This window comes from Echeneis naucrates, chromosome 23, assembly GCF_900963305.1.
Source record: "Echeneis naucrates chromosome 23, fEcheNa1.1, whole genome shotgun sequence".
NCBI lineage: Eukaryota > Metazoa > Chordata > Actinopteri > Carangiformes > Echeneidae > Echeneis > Echeneis naucrates.
Window position 1 is genome coordinate 918,905 of NC_042533.1, and position 18,794 is coordinate 937,698.

Consider the following 18,794-nt stretch of genomic DNA (forward strand, 5'->3'; position numbering starts at 1 on the left):
AGGACCAGACCAGGACCAGAAACCAGACCAAACCAGAAAACCACCAGAACCAGAACCAGACCAGACGAACCAGACCATACCACAGACCAGCCAGTACCAGGACCAGGGACAGATCAGACCAAACCGACCAGGACCAGAACAGGACCAGACCAGACCAGACCAGACCAGTACCAGGACCAGGACCAGGACCAGGACAGATCAGACCACACCAGACCAGACCAGGACCAGGACCAGAACAGGACCAGACCAGGACCAGAACCAGACCAGAACCAGAACCAGACCAGAAAAACCCAGAAACCAGAAACCAGACCAGAACCCATACCAGACCAGACCAGACCAGTACCAGGACCAGGACAGATCAGACCAAACCAGACCAGGACCAGAACAGGACCAGACCAGACCAGACCAGACCAGTACCAGGACCAGGACCAGGACCAGACCAGACCAGACCAGGACCAGGACCAGAAGCAGAACCAGGACCAGACCAGACCAGACCAGGACCAGGACCAGGACCAGGACCAGGACCAGCTTGATAAAACTTTTGGCTCCTTGTTGTTTTATAGAAAACTGCCACCAGATGGCGACGTGAAGACGCAGCAGAGTTTCTGAGTTTGACCTTCAGGGGAAAATCTTTATATCCAGCTTCACTACTTTCGTCTCTGAGAGCACTTTATTAGGAACGCCACTCTGCTTCGCTTCCTTCAAGTGTTAAAATAAAACCATTGACAGGTAACGAGCAGATTATTTTAGAAATATATATTTTGATTAAGAATAAATGTTTGTGTGTACAAAAGTTAAATATATTTGTTAAAGCACGTCTTCGTCATGTTTATCATTCCTGGGAGGCGGGGGAGGCACTGAGCATGCTCAGAAGCCTCCCTATCTACTGGTGGGAATGTCTGAATCCTGGGCCGATGCCAAGTCCGTGTCAGTCCCTTAAAACAGATAGTCCAAAGAGCACAGCCTGGACCAATCAAGTCCAGGTCCAGATATCTGATGCCCTTTATGAATCCAGAATCCAGAGTCCAGACCAGTCTCACTGCACTGAAGTCCAATCTGGTCGGTCCCACTTCCTGTCACGCTCTGATCCGGTTCCATAAATCTGTCCGATCATTCAACCTTCTTTTTTTTTTTTTTTAATAAAACCATTAAAAAGTTTCTTTAGTCAAACCAGAAACACTAAAGTTCAACACAACATTGTGTTTTCTTTATGCTGACTTGTTTTGATGTTTGAGTTGAAGAGTGAAACTGTTTTCATTCATTCCTGATATAAAACATGAAAATAAAAAATCTGCTCCAGGATGTTCTGGATGTTTTCTGGGTTTTCGTTGTTTTGTTTTAGGACGCTGAGCAGAAATGGATTTAACTGAATGTCGCAGTGTGTGTGAAGGTTTGATGCGTGCGGACCTCGTAGGTCAGAGAAGACGTGCAGACAAACTTTCGGCTCACACTTGTTTCTTCACAGGAATTTGGTGGTTTGGTTTTCTCACTTTCTGTTTTTGCTGCCATGAGAAGAAGCAGAAGAAGCTGAGCGCTGCTCCTCATGGAGAACCTTCAGCTCTTCTTCCTTTTTCTTCTATGTTCTCAGATCACGTCCAGTCCTGATCGTTTCTTTTCACTGATTCTGAATTCATCTGAATTGAAGGACTTTCAGGCAATTCAGTTTTGTTTTTTTTTTTAGAATTATTTTGAAGATGCAACTTTTTACACAAACAAGAAGCACAAGGAGAAGAACGTGCTGCGGCTTTCAGACTCAAAAGCAAAACATCAGCATGAAAGCCAAACTGAAACAAGGTCAACGTTCTGAGGTTGACTTCAAAATCCCCCCAACTGATCGCTGCCAAGACTCAAAGATCAACAAATTAGTGTGATTATCAGTGAAGCTCACATAGCAATGTAACACTAACACTAACTGTTGAGAAGACGCACAAACGATTTTCAAAAGATCCTAAAATGGTTCCTGTATTCGAAAAGCTGGAAAAGCAGGTTCATAAAACACAAAACAACACAACGTCAGTTTGTGTGATCGACAAGCTTCAGCAGATCTACTGAAGCTTTCAGTTTATGTGAAGAAAACTGATTTCCACTTTAGCTGAAATGAAAGTTAAACTCACAGCTGAGACATTCAGCTCCAAGCTGCTGCTGATGCTTCACCACAGCTTTCTTTGGTTTGTTGCTTTTGTGCAGTGTGTAGTTGTGTGTTTGTTAGTAGGTCCCATTAAAGAAACCTTTCTTTCCCATTTTCTCACATTGTTGAGTCACACAAGGGAAACGTCCAGTCACAGGAAGTTGAGAGAAGCTGTGGAACAGATTCCTTTTTTTCGTTTTACATAAATGTCACCTTGTTCAGCTGTTAATTCCAGTTTGATGAGTTCCTCGTGAGCCATCAGCTCAGTTTTAATGTATTTTGGCTCTGACTCAAATCACAAAAGTACACAGTGAAAACTTAAACGTTGAAAAAGCTGCTCAGCAGGGTGACGATGATGACATAACATTTTAGTTCAGTGGGCGGAGCTAACGGAGCTAAAAGCGTTTTGCTAACCTCCAAAAACTGTCAAATAAATCACCAGACAAATAAAGAAACTCAACAGATTGTTAAACAAACAACATGAACATAAAGTTGAGTTTGCAGCGATGATTTAACAGGTTTTCCTGTTTCACATGAGGATTAAAAGTAAAACAGCAAACGCAGCGAGATGTTCCTTTGTGAGCGTTTAATGAAGATTAGCATCGAGGTCTTTATCTACAGACTCAGATCATCACAGGAAGTCCTAATTGAATCCAGTCCGTCTGTGTGGGACATTTTTATGGGTTATCATTTCAGATTTTTTCCTGCTGCCGTTTCCTGATGAGTCTCTGATGACAGCAGCAGCTCATCGTCATCTCCAGCTTTGAGTGATTCTGATCTCTTTGGGTTAAAAATATCAGTTTGATGTTGGCCGACTTCACGACAAACACCTTCTCAGACTGAATCATTTAGACCTCCAAGTCTTCAGGTGAGATCCGGTCCTGATCAGGGTCCAAATGTGGAGCGTGGACACGAAGCAGCTGAAGCACTGAACGTGTTGCAACACATTCCCTGCACTGAGCTGCTGGCAGGAAATTAAACATACCACAGTCTACAAAAAAGTTTCCCTCCTCCAGGCCTCCAGATCAGACTCCTGTTTCCTGTGAATCAAAGTCAGCGGGAACAAAACAGTTTTCCTTTAAAAACCGACGATCTGCTGTGACCGATTTTTTCTTCCTCTATTCATGAAACAACAGATGAGAGTTTCAGGAAGTGGCTGAAACGTTTTGATTCTCATTTTAAAAAACACTAAACAACCACAAATTCAGTGTTGATTTTATTATCCAATGATGGATTTAAGCTTTAAGTTGTCCTGCATTGAAGTTCATGGGAAAATGTCCCTATTTCTTCCAAGTGTGACTCATATGTTTTCCAAAACAAAATGTTCACTTCTTAAAGAATGGCCCCATTCAGGGGTCTCTCACGCACACAGACAGAAACAGACAGACACACACACACACGCAGGGGGTGTGGTCTGCTGTAAACATTTCCCAGATCTAGAACAGTTAGATGGCAATCAAAAGAGAACATAACAGAAACTTGAACTTTTTTTTCTGTTTTACTGGACAATGTGCATTTTACACATTTTCCCCACTTTAGCCAGAGAACTGTCTTTTGTTTGTTCTTCTATCTAAAACAATAAGATGCCATTTAAAGAATGCAGAAACTTTCTGGAATTCAGAATGAAGTGAAGGCCAAAACAGCAAACGTGTCCAGAATCGGTTGTGGAGGATATTTTTACTTTTAGTCCAATTTGCTGCTCAATAATTATTTTAGTTAATTAGCGGATTAGCTTACTAGATACTTTCCATCTGTCGTCCCTGGACAAGTACATAAAAGACAATGAAAGGTAAAAAGCATCAAAATACAAAACAATCACACACACTCAGGTATCAAATGTATTTCAGGACAGAGGGAGGTGATGAAATAAAATAAAGTATTTAAGGCTGAAGATTAATGCTGACAAGTCTGATTCCTAAAAAAATCCTCTTTTTGTCAAATTTTCAGGGAGGTTGGAGGATTGTTTCATGATCTGATGTCTTTAAAGGAGAAGGCAGTCCATGAAAACAATCTCCATTTGTTTTCATGGACTGTGAATTCTCCACATTTGGGATAAAGACAGCTCAGATAAACCTTGAATACCTTCGAAACAAAACCAGCTCCGGCCAACAACTGTCATTACAGCAATCTAACAGCAAGCATCCTGTTTCAGTTTCCTCACCAACAGTACGAAGATGAAACAAGCGTGACATCAGATTTCTGCGTACTTAACTCTCGTTTTCCTGAAAATAACCACAAACCTTGACAAAGTTTTTCTGGAGAAGATGTGAAATCTTTCTCCTGTCACAGCTCTAATATTTTAACTTTGATTTGAACCAGCTGAAGGTTTTAGTTCCAATTTCCCATAAACTGTATAATTATCCTTAAATATTCAGAGCCAGCGTGATCACTGAGACTCACTCATCTGACAAAGCAGAGCAGTTTTCATCACAAGCTGGAGTTTATTTATAAAGCACATTTAAAACGACGTGCTGTAAAAGGTTAAAAACACAAAAACAGAAAATGATTTAATGTCGTTCCAGATAAATCTGATGAAGTGAACAGGAATAAGAAGTGGCGTTTTTTTTGTTGTTGCATCATTCTATAAGGAGTGTTTTTGGCTGCAGTTCAGCTCTGGATGTTGTAATTCTGTGTGCCATCAACTCCACACACAGTTTATCTCAGACACACAGCTGCACATCATCACACACGTACAGCCTCACACACAACTCTTCACATCTCTGAGAGCAAATCTTCCAAAAACAAAAATGGGAAAAATCAACGGATGTCTCAAATGCATCTTCATCTTCTTCAACTCGCTGTTTGCTGTAAGTTTCTTTTTAATATTCATGTCATCCTGTAGTTTTGTGTTTTGTTGAGAAGCCTGGTTTTGTGTTTCAATCGGCCCACTTGACCATTTTTTACTTTCACTTTTTAAGCTTTTGGTACAAAATAAGAAACAAAAAAACCAAAACATTTTTCCAGCTTGAGGAACAATACAAAAAGTCAATTTAAAGGAAAAAGCTTGAATATTTAAGAATCACTTCAATATAAAAAGATAAAAGAATTTTTACTTTACCGTTTTTTTTTGTGTTGTAAACCTTTTAAAAACTGTCTTAGGTTTTTTTTTTTTTTTTTTTTTTTTTTTTTTTGCATCCACCATTCCTCCTTTTTGTTTTTTTTATGCGTCAGCTGGCACGAGCTCGTCAGATCTCTGCCTCCTTCTGCCGTCTCACAGCTGAACTACAACCAGCCACACCTGATTTAACTACCATCCAGCCACTGCACTAAGACTATTTCTTTTATTTCAACGTGCTTTCCATAATCTTCATCCTCATCAGAAGGTTTATAAAGCTGTTTCAGTTAAATGTATCTGTTCATTTTGAATACTTTTATTTCTTCAGTCATGAAACATTTTCATTTTGTTTCATTTCAGTCAATAAAATCTACACGAATGATGCTGTTTTATAAACTTTCCCATATTTTAGTATTTTTGGAGGTTTTAAGGATCCAGAATAGAATATTAATTAAATTGAATCTTGAAATGTGAGTTTTGAAGTATTTCATATTTTCATACACTGAGCTTTTAATTGTATTTTTGTTTTTTCCTCAGATTATTGGGAGCCTGCTGATCTTCGCGGCGGTGAAGGCGACCGGAATGAGTCTGAGGGTAAAACACCTCCAGCTGTGTCTTCACACAGGAATTATAATCACAACAAATCTGTCAGTTTTTATAACCTGACGACATGAATTGTTGACATTTGATATCTCTGCATCAGACCGTGGAGACAGTCCTGAGGTTAAACTGAGAATGTCTTTATTTCATTTTATGTTCAAATTCAACATTTGACTTTTGAAATGTGTCCTCAGACAGCAGCCGCACGTTGTTGGTGTCCAGGAATGAGTCATGAACACATTCGATCAGTTTCATTTTTAATTAAACTTCAGGACGGTCTATAAAATGCAGCCCTGAATGTTTGGCCTCTCTGTGGATGCTTGTGTGGTTGCGTGTTGCAGGTGTCGTCGTTCGGCGGACCGGGTCTCGGCTGGTTCTGGGTCTTTGCCATCAGCATCCTCAGCATCTCCTGCCTGGGAATCTACGCAGCCTCCAAGGAGCACATGCTCATCCTGAAGATTGTACGTAGGAAGAGAACCAACGCGGGAAAACTTCTCTGCTCGCACAGATGAAGAGAATTTTAAAAACATTCTTGTCTAATTCCAGTTTGCAGGTTTCATGGTGGCTGGATTCATCATCATGATGATCTTCGGCATCATTCTTGTCGTCGGAAAAAACAAGGTGACGTTTCATTCACACTTTCATAATGGAATCATCTTAAACTCTCTGTCATTGATAAAATAAATCCTGAACACAACCTGAACTGTTTCGACCTTCCTGGTTCTGTCTGCAGATGAGACACATCTTGCTGGAGGCCACTCCGGAGGAGACGGAGGCCTACATGAAGGAGGAGGTGGTGGTGACGATGCTGGACTCGCTGCAGGAGACTGTAATGTTCTTTCTGTATTCCCCTCTGAGTCTTTGTGTGGACTTCCAGCTGCTGAACCGGACTCTGTGGTTTTAGGCCCATTGCTGTGGACTGGTAAGCGCCAGAGACTGGGGCAGCAACATCCCTTCGTCCTGCCACTGCGACTCTTACTCTTATTCGTGTACAAGCAAACCTCAGGTTGGTGGAACCGGAGCAGATTTAAAACTTTACGTCTGAGCACCCAAACTGTCAGAGATGTGACGTGTTGGATTTAATGGATGCTATGTTGTTGTTGTTCTTTCAGTTCAGCGCCGGTCCAAAGTCTGTTTATGAGCAGGTATCAGTCAGCCAGTCAACCAATCAGAACGCCAGCTAGTCGACCAATTGGAGGTCTGTCCGCTTGCTGACTTTTGTCCGTGTCGTTGTTTGCAGGGTTGTGGTCAAACCATCTATTCATTCGTGGAGATGCCTTTGAAGGTCATGACGGGCATCGTCTTTGGATTCGCCTCAACAGCAGTAAGCTTCTCTCTGATTGGCCAAAAAGGCCTCAAAGGAAAATGATCTCTCAGACAGCAGCTCCCAGTTTGGAGACGCTAAACTAACTCAAGTAGATAAAGTAAACCGACCGTTTTAACCTGCTTCAACACAAAGACAGCTGAGGCAGTTGGAGGTCTTCTTGGAGAAACCAATGAGCTCGTGTCAGCTCTGGATTTGGAAGTTTTGTGTAAACGCTAGTTTGTCGGCAAAGCCAAAGGGAAACTGTGGATCAGACTCCAGCCTGAAATAATCAAATCTGATGAACACATCAGAAAACCGTGAGAACATCGTTAAAAAAATGGACGTGTTGGTCTGAGAGCATTTTGTTTAATTAGCTGCACTCATCTGTGGTTCAGCTGTTACACCAACATTTAACTCTTCGTCTTCACAGCTGCTCGGCCTGCTGCTCTCCTTCCTCATGATCCGTCAGCTCAAACGCCACGACGCCTTCGGAGAAACGCCCATGACCATGAAGGGCTACTGAAGGGAGCGACCGTGACCCCTGACCTTTGACCTCTGGGCTCAATCATGATTTCTTTATTTCTGTTTTTGTCTGTGGAGAGAATTTGGTAAAAGCAGGAAACAGACAGAAAGCCTTGCTTGAAAAACAAAGTTTATTTTATTTTTTTTTACAGAAATGTGTTTTAATGTCTGTGCTTGATTCCACATCCAACTGAAACAGTGTTTCAGTTTCAGCAAAATGGTCTGAAAAATGAAGCTAAATGTCAGACTTTCTTTCTGTTACTTAACGTTGCACAGTTAAGTCAGTCTGCAAGTTAGCTAGCTATTTTTTCAGCAACTTATTTGAAAAGTCTCTGCAGATGCCTTCCTGCCTACATCCAGGAAGTAGACCGAAACCTGGCCCATTGGTATTTCAGCCGAATCTAGCAAAAAGATTTATTTAAAAAACTGACTGAATATTTGAAAAAAACTAAAACAAAAGTTGGACGGGTTTAGTTTAGAAATAAACCTAAATAGCCAGTTAGCTTGAGGAAAATAACTCTTGTGAATTACAGTCAGTGCAACACTGCTAATATGCTAATAGCATAGCATCCTCCACTGAGACACCTTCCATTTTCTCAAATGGTGAGCCCTGTCAAGAGGTCAAAGGTCAACTACTGAAAATATGAGTGTGGATTTTTGTGAATGTAGCCATTCAGATAAAGTTTATTGATTTTTTTTTTTTTACTGCCAAACTTTTTTGTTGCTCTGATGAGTCAAAGAGAAACGATCAGCTTCATATTCAGCCTGCTCATCAACATACATGGGAGGAAACGACGAGCTTAAAGTTTTTTGTTTGTTTTTTTATTTGCTTAAATCTGAGCTATAAACAGCTTAAAAACAATCAGTCAGTCAGTCAGTCAGGAGGAGGATTCTCTTCCTGTCCGGTGTTTGGTCATCTGAGCATCACATCTAAAGGGATTACCAAGAAAAATGTCAGAGCAGTTTTTTTCTGGTCTGGAATGTAAATTTTTCAGCGCAGGAAAAGATTTTGTCATGAAAATGTTTTTTTTGAAGATAAATTGGAGTTTCAAACCAAATAACAGCTCAGGTTAGTGAGGGTGTGAAATCACACATCACTGCTAAAGAAAAATACCGTGGCAGGAAGTGTTTTATTGTGAAAAATGTGGTCATATAATAAACTTTGTGTACCCACACGTCTGTTATTTTGTGCCCAGCTGTGCCTGCCAAAGGGCAGACAGCGATGACGGTTGTTCTGGGGGGTATTCCAGGTAGGTCCAGAACAGCTGATCTGAGTTGAGTATAAAAAGCCATCATCCATTCCATGAGTCACCATGACAACTAAGAGAAAAAAAGATCCAGGTATTTCACCCTGATGGAGGTGGAGGCCTGAATTCAGGCCTGTGGAGAGGATGAGCCCTGTAACACCGCCGAAACAGCAGGAGGAGAAATTACTACCCAAGTCAAGTCAGTTTGAAAGTACATTCCATCGATTTTACATTCCATCGAGGGTTACAGTTAAAAAATCAGGTGCAGTCCATCAGGAGAGAAGCGGACTTGAAATATTAAAGACATCATTCAAAAAGGTAAGGCACATGATTGTACCTCACTTTGATTTGAATTTTTTTTAATTGACTTAACCTATTAAACAAATTATACTCCTAATAAAACACTTAAAACACTTTTTATTGAAGTCACTTAAAACAAAATAAAATCTACTCCTTTAAATTTGAATTGTGCTCCACCTCTGACAGGCTGAGGAGCTGAGGTCTTTTTAAAAACTAAAACTGATATATCTCCTTCCCCAACAGTAACCCTAACCCCCCCAACAGTTGTGGATGGTGTCATCTGCCTCCATCAGCCTCCGACTGAAGCAACTGAACACCCGGCAGCTGTAAGTGTTCCAGACAGTAAAGCATTTCCAACGAGTTGGCCTTCGATATCGGTCGTCTCACAGCGCTCTTTGTGTGGGAGGAGACAGGTAGAAACTGTTTCTGTTACCATGGTGACCTTTTGTTTTCCTCAGCTCAGGTTTAACATGCTTTCTGGAAAACCCCTCTGATGTTTAGTTTGGACGTTTGTGTGAAAATATAAAAGCTGATTTCATAAACCCACTTTAGAAATTAAACAAATCAGAGGATTTCCTTTCTTTGATTCCACTTGTTGTTGTTGTTGTTGTTGTTGTGAAGCTTGATTCTGACAAGCAGGCTGAAAACATCCAGCAGTGAGATGAAGAAGAAGGCGGTTTTATTTTGGCGGAGTGTTAGAAGCCTTCAGTAAACATCAAAACTGTCACTTCTTCAACATTTCTGTCTTAGAAACTTTTCCACTGTGAGCTGATCAAACTGCCTTTTGTAAAAAAGGGGAACCTTTTTCTTTGGCCTCTGATCCACCAAACAGCTTCATCAGTCTGTGAACCTGCAGGAGTTCACAGCTGATCGCCTGCGTCTTTTACTTCCCTTTAAACATGGAATCATTCAACTTGTACTCCCTGTTTGGTCGCAGAAACTCCACCTGTCCAAATACTTTTGGCCATGTTGTCCCCCGGAGCCGCCACTGGAGGGCAGCACATACCAGACAACAGACACACAAACAGACACACAACACAGTGAAATGTTCTGGTTTGTTTTTTATGTGTCACAAAGAAGCCATCTTCTCACCTCCAACCTCCCAAGCCCCGCCCACCTGGACCCAGCATTCAACCTTACAGGATGTGGTTTTCTTGTGGATGTCAACCTTTCAAAATAAAACCCTGGAGAAGCTAAACAAGCAAACGGACTCCACTTCAGGTTCCGGTTATTGTTCTCAGCACATCTCGTGAATGGATGATTCTTCTTGGCTGAACACAGAAAATCTGCCACACGTCTTGGGCTGCTCTCCATCTTTCAGCTTCTTCTTTCTTTTGGTTTATTTTTAAAACTGAAAGAAACTTGAAGGACAAAAAGTCCAGACGGGTAAAATGTCGACTCAGCGCTCAACAAACTTCGACTTGTTTTTGGCTAACTAGCACTTAGCATAAATCTGCTAAAGTTTTGAATTGGAGAGATCCCATGCTCAAGTCAGATGTCAGATGGTATTGAAGTCTATAGGAAAGTGTCCCCACTTCTCCCCTGATTTATAAGCTCAGGAAACGTTTCCCAAATCTGACTTTTACTGGTTTAAAAAAACAAAAACAAGATGGCCAACAGATATTCACCTCCAGCTCACAAACTGATGTTAGCTGTTCCAGAACGTAAAGGTCATTTTAGCACGTGAGTCTTTGGGACTGGATCTCTGCTGCTCCTGGCCTGCAGGTTTCAGCCGCTCCTGCTAACTAGCTCTTGTTAGCATCATTGTTAGCATGTTTGCTTCAGTGGGAAGTAAAACCCCCCCAGTCAGCTGGGCGGACCTCCATCCATCAGACTCACTCAGACCTCGCTCCAGTCATTCTGGATTGTCGCTCTCATTGAGAAACGACATTAATAACCTCCCTCTGTGTGTGTGTGTGTGTGTGTGTGTATGTGTATTGACCCACATTTCTTAATGACTTCTCTAATATGTTGTGAATTTATAACGACATCGACACCTCTAATATATTCTTAATGACCTTTGTAATGTATTTTATGTGAAGATGAAGTGTGTGTGTGTGTCACAAGTTTTAAATGGATGAGCTCCTTCACTTGCACCGCAGGCTAGTGGCTATCGAACTGCTACGCTAGTGACACACTTCACCGCTAATGAGAGGCGGAGAGAGAAAAATCACCAAGCTTCATTTCCTCTGATGGTTGGAGTTTGTTTGGCCTCTTTCACTCGTGTTTCCACTTTTAGAGCTTCGAAGTTGGTCCAGAATGAACGCAGGCGGCTGTAGGTCAGATTTTAGAGGCCTCTAAAATCTGTGGATTTATTGTCCTTATCCACCATTTTGTTCTTCACCATCCCTGAAAGCTCCTGATTTGGTTTCAGAGCAGATTTATTTGGTTTTATTAAATGTTGCACACGAACACACAGCGCAGCATTTACATACCACATATGACTCAATGGAAGTTTGGTGTTTTCTGTGAATAAGAAATGTGTTCAGGATTTAGTTGGAGCTGCTTTTCATGTGGAAACGTTTGTTCGCCTTCGACTGTACAGCCTGAAAAATCCTCAGACTAAAGAGACCGAACAGATTTCACGGTTGAGGAAAAGAAGAAATGAAGGAAGGACCGAAGGGTGAAGGGAAGGAGAGAGGAGGGAAAGGTGTGTGTGTGTGTAATGAGGCCTGACTTAGGTTAATACCTCAAGGTGACATTTGCTTTCTGATACAAAAACACACACACAGCGTTTGACGACGCGATGATTTTTTAAAATGGCAGCGCTGGAGTACAATTACAGAGATGAATGAGGGCTGTCAATCAGCCAATGACGGCGTTTGTTTCCTGCCACATCGAAGGAACGACTTTAGTCCGGTTTTAGAAACATGGAGCTCAGTCTGACTTCTGACTGTCGGAGGCCGCCGACTCACCCCGGGGGATCATGGCGGCCTCATCTTGGCTCCGGAGAGCTTAAAGCTTTATTTAGCTTCCGATTTCCATGACCAGGGGTCCTGGTTACCGTGGCAACATGGGAGACAAGAGGTCAGGTGTAAGTGAATCGGACTCTCTGTTGATTTTCCATTTCACTAATCTTCTTCGGTCGATGCTTTAAAGAGTTTTAACACACATTCAATTTTATTCGTCGAGTTCAGCGTTTGTCCTTTTCAAGAAGTTCTGTGAAAACGCTCGAAATGCCAGACCATTCATCTAAATTAAAGGTTTGGACTCTGATTTCTATTAACTCCAGACATTTCTAATCACATTTCCAGCAAAGAGAAAGAAAAATGTCAACCAACGGCGGCGCCGCTCATCAGTTTCTAAATCAACATTTTGTTTCCTTCAGTTCATCAGATGTGATGAACTAAACTTATTGCTGCTTCAGGACTCTGTCAGATCTGCAGGTTTTCAGTCTCTGGTCTGTGAGGTCCTTTAGATGTGTTCAGTCAGGCGGTACGGTGGGATGTCCATTAATCAGGGGTCAGGAGTTCGATCCCCAGCTCTTCTTTGGCCCAGATGCTGAATCCCGTCAGTTTGTGACTGATCTTTCTGTGTGTTGGTCAATATGGCAGCTCCTTTTAAACTTTGAAAATGAAATCGTCACCTGATTTCCATTTTTCAGTTGACACTGCTGGGAATTATAAGACGTGGAAGGTCGAAACAAAAGACATAAAGAGAGACGATAAATAAAAATCAATAAATACTGGAAGTGGGAGGAGCCCCAGCGGCGTCAGTGATGGATGCTTCCTCTGCCGGCAGTGAAGTCAGCGCTGATGGGCTGGCCGTTCTTTACTGCTCCGAGCAGAGAGACGGATGAAAAGGTGTTAATGTGGTTCCTCTTTACCTCTCATTCCAGCGCCGCACTAAATGGAATTTCTGTGAGATATTAAACTTCTATCTCGTCTTCCTCTCCTCCACCTCTCCCTCCCTCCATCTGTCTCTCTGCAGCTAAATGCCAACAGAAATGAATATGTTAATTCGCCGGGCTGCTGGCTCGTAGCACCGTGATCAATGAGGCTCCCGGCTGTTTGCTTCAGTTTCGGCACAAGATCTATCGGAGGCCTGATCATTAAAACGCCGGGGGAACCGAGGCCCGAGCTGCTCGGCGAGAAATTATATCACTCGTTAAGAATCGCAAAGGTGATATTATCCTATTTATCTTAATTCACATAACCTTCTCGTTCATCTTTTCTGGGCACACGTCAAAGAAGCCGGATCAGTCCGCCTCCTGCTGGAAACAAAAGCTTGTGGATAAGATGAGAAGGTGGACAGGAAGGAGGAGGAATCAATATTTGATGTCCCTCCGTCATTTTTACAGCACACAACTCGAGTGAAGGGAAAATGTTTCCAACAAACACGGTCAGTGTTTCTTCAATTTTTCATCACTATAGAAAGAAAATTTACGGCCTGACAAAAAGCTGAAGGTTCGTCTCTGATGGACCGGACAGAATGCAATCAGAGTTTGTTAAAGGAGCCGTGATTTACTGTGAAATGAATCAAAGTAAGTTTACAGGTCCAGACTGTCTGAAGGTCTGAAGGTCTGAAGATTTAAAGGTCCAGACGGTCTGAAGGTCTGAAGGTTTAAAGGTCCAGACGGTCTGAAGGTCTGAAGGTTTAAAGGTCCAGACTGTCTGAAGGTCTGAAGGTCTGAAGATTTAAAGGTCCAGACGGTCTGAAGGTCTGAAGGTTTAAAGGTCCAGACGGTCTGAAGGTCTGAAGGTTTAAAGGTCCAGACGGTCTGAAGGTCTGAAGGTTTAAAGGTCCAGACTGTCTGAAGGTCTGAAGGTCTGAAGGTTTAAAGGTCTGAAGGTCTGAAGGTCTGAAGGTCTGAAGGTTTAAAGGTCCAGACTGTCTGAAGGTCTGAAGGTCTGAAGATTTAAAGGTCCAGACGGTCTGAAGGTCTGAAGGTTTAAAGGTCCAGACTGTCTGAAGGTCTGAAGGTCTGAAGGTTTAAAGGTCCAGACGGTCTGAAGGTCTGAAGGTTTAAAGGTCCAGACGGTCTGAAGGTCTGAAGGTTTAAAGGTCTGAAGGTCTGAAGGTCTGAAGGTCTGAAGGTTTAAAGGTCCAGACGGTCTGAAGGTCTGAAGGTTTAAAGGTCCAGACGGTCTGAAGGTCTGAAGTTTTAAAGGTCTGAAGGTCTGAAGGTCTGAAGGTTTAAAGGTCTGAAGGTCTGAAGGTCTGAAGGTTTAAAGGTCCAGACGGTCTGAAGGTCTGAAGGTTTAAAGGTCCAGACGGTCTGAAGGTCTGAAGGTTTAAAGGTCTGAAGGTCTGAAGGTCTGAAGGTTTAAAGGTCTGAAGGTCTGAAGGTTTAAAGGTCTGCAGTCTGTTTGTATGTTTTGTTTTTATACTTCCTGCTGTGTTCTGGTCCTTGTGTCAGGTGTCTTCACTTCCTGGTTCTCCTCAGTGTGTGATTGGTTGACCCGTCCTAATGTCCTCCACCTGTGTCTCATTGTCTCCTCCATCTCTGTCCATATAAGCCTGTTTGTCCTTCGTTCAGCAGCAGGTTGCCTCTGAGCTTTTAGAAAACGGCACTGAGTTGGTTTTGGGTTTTTATTTACGTAGATTTCTTCTTACAGCTATAAACCCTTCAAAGTGAAACGACGGGGACGCTGGAACTCGGAGCTTTAAGGCGACAGAACAAAGATCTGTTTGTCACGTTTACAGGAAAACAGCAGCGTCTCCACATTTCTTGTCCGGTTGATGCACTACAGAACGGCCTGCAACACATTTTGCAAGAAAATGTTTACAGAGTTTGAAGTAGTTTGGCTTTTTGTGTTCTTCGGCCCACAAATAACTGCGTTGGAATGAAAGGAGGAAATAACAACAAAGCAGCCCCGAAAAAAAGTCATCCAAACATGAAAACTCATTTCACAGATCCGTTCTTTCCGTCTTCTTTCCACATCTGAGTCAAACTTCGGCTCCTGAAGGTGTTGACACTGTGCAACGCTGCGACAGCAGGAAATGTGTTCACAGCTTGAAGGAGGAGATTCCTCTTTTCCTCTTTGAAAAGGTTCATCACAGAAACTGCTACATGAGGTGAGACGCCTCCATCATTCATTCTTCGCCGAGCAGCCGAGAAAACGGAGAAAGGAGGATAAACATCATATTCATTCATAAACATTCATAAAATCATCAGCTGGAAGATTCAAATAAAGGTTCTGACAGAAACCTGCTTCCAAAAACCAGACGGTCAGCCAGGAGGTCCGTCAATGGGGGCGGAGCTACAGGGACCGCCCACCGCCATTCAGGACAATCCAGGAAGTACAGCTGGCTCCAAATGTGAGGACGTCTCAGACTTCAATAAAAATCATAATAATAATGTGTTGTTTTGCTTTTTTCAGCTGATTTCTGGTTGCAGATGAAGAGGAGGAGGAGATAAAGGAGATAAGGTAGTGAAGGAAGGGAGGAGCTGAGGTGGTGAAATAAGGTGAAGGCGGTTAATGAACGAAGGAGTCGGCCGACAGACAGAAGAGCAGAAGAAGAAAAGAGCAAAGTGTGTTAATGGAAATGGAACCGAGCCGAGGATGGCGGCGTCATTATCACGAGTCAGCAAAGTGTTTTCCTCAAGAGAGACAGGAGGTAGAGGCCGTGTGTGTGTGTGTGTGTGTGTGTGTGTGTGTGTGTGAGACAAACTGAAAGAGTGAGACAGTTTTTTCTCGTTGCCAAAGGTCAGCAGATCAACAGCTCTTCTTCAGCTCTGATAACACGCTCTAAATTAGACTGTGTGTGTGTGTGTGTGTGTGTGTGTGTGTGTGTGCGTGTGTGTGTGTATGGGTGTGTGTGTGGGTGTGACAGTGATTTATGGAAGTGAAGTTTATCGTCATTAAATTCAGGGATAAATATTCACAGAACTTTTCTTCCTTCATTTCTTCTCTCTGTTTATCTCCTCTAAGTTTCTTTATGGCCACTTTTCCTTTTTCTGTTCCTCCATCATCACACAGGTGGAGCAGTTTGACCGGGCCGGACCGTCTCTGCTGGAACCGGTCCTCCTCTGGTCCTCCTCTGGACCTCCTCTGGTCCTCCTCTGGTCTTCTGGTCCTCCTCCGGTCCTCCTCTGGTCTTCTGGTCCTCCTCTGGTCCTCCTCCGGTCTTCTGGTCCTCCTCTGGTCTTCTGGTCCTCCTTCGGTCCTCCTCTGGACCTCCTCCGGTCCTCCTCTGGTCTTCTGGTCCTCCTTCGGTCCTCCTCTGGCTGTCTCTGGTGTTTTGTAACAGTTCAGTCAAACACATGAAACATCAGCTGATTATTAAAACAGAGCAGCAACAGCTACACACACACACACACACACACAGGAAACATGAATAAAACATGAGTCCAATATAACGTCCAGTTCGGTCTGAGGACAAACGGAGGCCACTGGGAGCTTCAGCACGGCAACAAATAAACACACACACTTCTTGTTTAGATGCCTGGTGTGTGTGCGTGTGTGTGTCCCATGAGCCTGGTTGCCATGGGGATTGTGATAACAGTCCTAAATAGAACTCAATAATTCATGAGCTCTTGATCAGATACACACACACAGACACACACACACAGATATACACTCACACATACACATTCTGATAGAATACACATGATTACTGGAGAACAAGACAGACAATCCTCTCCAAGCAAACAATCTGAAACTGCAAACAAATACAACAGCAAAGCAAGTACACACACTCACACACACACACACACACACACACTCAGATCAGCCTACAAGTGTGGAACTGATCACAACACAGTTTGATAACACGCTCAGCTTTTATTCAAATTCAACACATCAACTCTGAGATGAACTGGGCTAACGTTAGCCGGCTAACTTTAACTGGCTAACATAAGTTTTGTAGGAACAGAAAAAAAATACTCTTTAACACAACTGGGGTTATTGTGAGGAGACTTTAAACTTTAAAATCAATCAATATGCTGATTTGGTTCATCAAGCTAACATTTGCTAATTAGCAAACAAACGGCAAATGCAGCTGAAGCTAACAGGAATGTGATTTATTCGAGGACAGAGCACTTTCATTCTGTTATGAGCAGTTCTCTTTTTCATCCTGTTAGCCTGTTAGCTTGTTAGCATCATTGATATCTGGCTGCTAACTTGTTGTCTGTTGGATTAAAACCTTTGGCCTCGTCGTGTCTATCGATCCAATCACAGGGATGGAGCGGAGCGAGCAGTCAGACCAATCAATGGCCGATCGGGCCATCAGGCCATCGATCGCTCGACCAATGAGGTCGCCCGGCCCCGGAGCGGAGGACAGCTAGCCAATGGGCCCCCGATCACAACGACTGATCAGGTGATTGATCACATGATGAGGGAGAGAGAGAGGAAATGAGGTGGCCATGTTTTTCTCGGTCGCTCTCTTCTTTATTTGTTTCCTTCCCCTCTTCCATCTTTTCCACCGTCTTCCTGATGTGATAGTAAAAACCGATTATTCTCTCCCGCCCTTCGTCTCTCCTCTTCCTCCCTCGCAGTGATAAAACTTCTCTTCTTCACGCAGCAATAAAAAGCTCCAGCGTTTCATCACTCTCTTCATGAAGCCACCTTTTCCTTCTCTCCTTTTCCTTCCCTTGCCTCCTCGTCCTCTTGTGACAGTGATGAAGAGTGTTATTCTTCCTCAGGCGGGTATTTGTCTCAGAGCGGGAAACTTCTCCGACTCCTTTTAATTACTTTTTCACGGCAGTTTGTGGTTCCGATTGGGGAAAAAGAGGCAGCGTTAAACCGCTGATTTACCTCCGAGCTCTGAGTTTGGACCCAAATTTATTCACAGACGATTCATCAACTGCAGAAATGGAAGCTGTTTGTTCAGGTCTTATCAGAAAAGGCAGCTTTTCCCGGGTTTTTGGGCCGGACTCGTTGGTGCCTCCTGTGGTCTGGACTGTCACTTCAAAGCCAGAAGGTTCTGGATTTGGACGACAGCTCTTCTCGGTTTTGGTGGTGTTCCTCCTACAGTGAAGACATTTGCATCAGTAAAATTGCCCTGTGGGGGCAGGATGCCCCAACACTGCCCCCCCAGGGTAAGTTTAATGGACGGATAACTGAAGTCAGTCAGAGACGTCCTGATATCGTCCACGAAGCAGGACCCAATTGCCTCCATCTGTCCAGCTCAGTGCCCCGTCTACGACACTGGGTTTCTGTTAAATGCCCCAACAGTTCCAGTTAGGTCATTTATTTGTCCTTTTGGTTGAACCTCTGTAACGTTGCCGCGTCAGTTTGACAGTTTGTTTGGAGTCTCATCTTTTGTCTTTTCTGTCGTGTCCCACTTTTCCCAAACCAAAGAAGAAGAAGGAGGACAGACGTTAAGCGGTGATGATGTCAGTCGTTTGTCCTTTAGTGTGGCCGTCAGCTTTAAAGTGCACGATGTCACTTTATCCGACGGAAACAAACAAAACGATGCTTAAAGTTGTTAAAGCCAGAAGCTGTTTTCCTTCTGACGCTGCGTTAACCCGAGGTGTTTTATAGCTCCCCCTGGTGGCCGGGGCAGCAGAGCACAACCAACATCAGGCTCCTTCAGTTTTAATTGTGCTCTGGAGGCGTATTAATTCACAGATACAGTGACATAAAACCCCGACAGCCCAGAGCTACCACAAGATTCAAGTACAAGATTTTAAATTAGTCATAAACTGTTTAAAGACGACACAAAGTTGAGAGTTCTTGTCAGAAACAGATG

At 43.1% G+C, this 18,794-nt stretch overlaps 1 protein-coding gene across 1 annotated transcript; it reads left to right on the plus strand.

The window, feature by feature from the left end:
- The first annotated feature begins 4,775 nt into the window (after positions 1–4,775).
- Positions 4,776–8,786, plus strand: LOC115036920 (23 kDa integral membrane protein-like). The gene is made up of 9 exons (XM_029495332.1): positions 4,776–4,935; positions 5,721–5,777; positions 6,125–6,244; positions 6,330–6,404; positions 6,517–6,612; positions 6,688–6,789; positions 6,896–6,928; positions 7,024–7,107; positions 7,520–8,786. Exons 1-9 carry the CDS (start codon positions 4,876–4,878, stop codon positions 7,610–7,612), a joined length of 720 nt encoding a protein of 239 aa, XP_029351192.1. The 5' UTR covers positions 4,776–4,875; the 3' UTR covers positions 7,613–8,786.
- Positions 8,787–18,794: the final 10,008 nt, after the last annotated feature.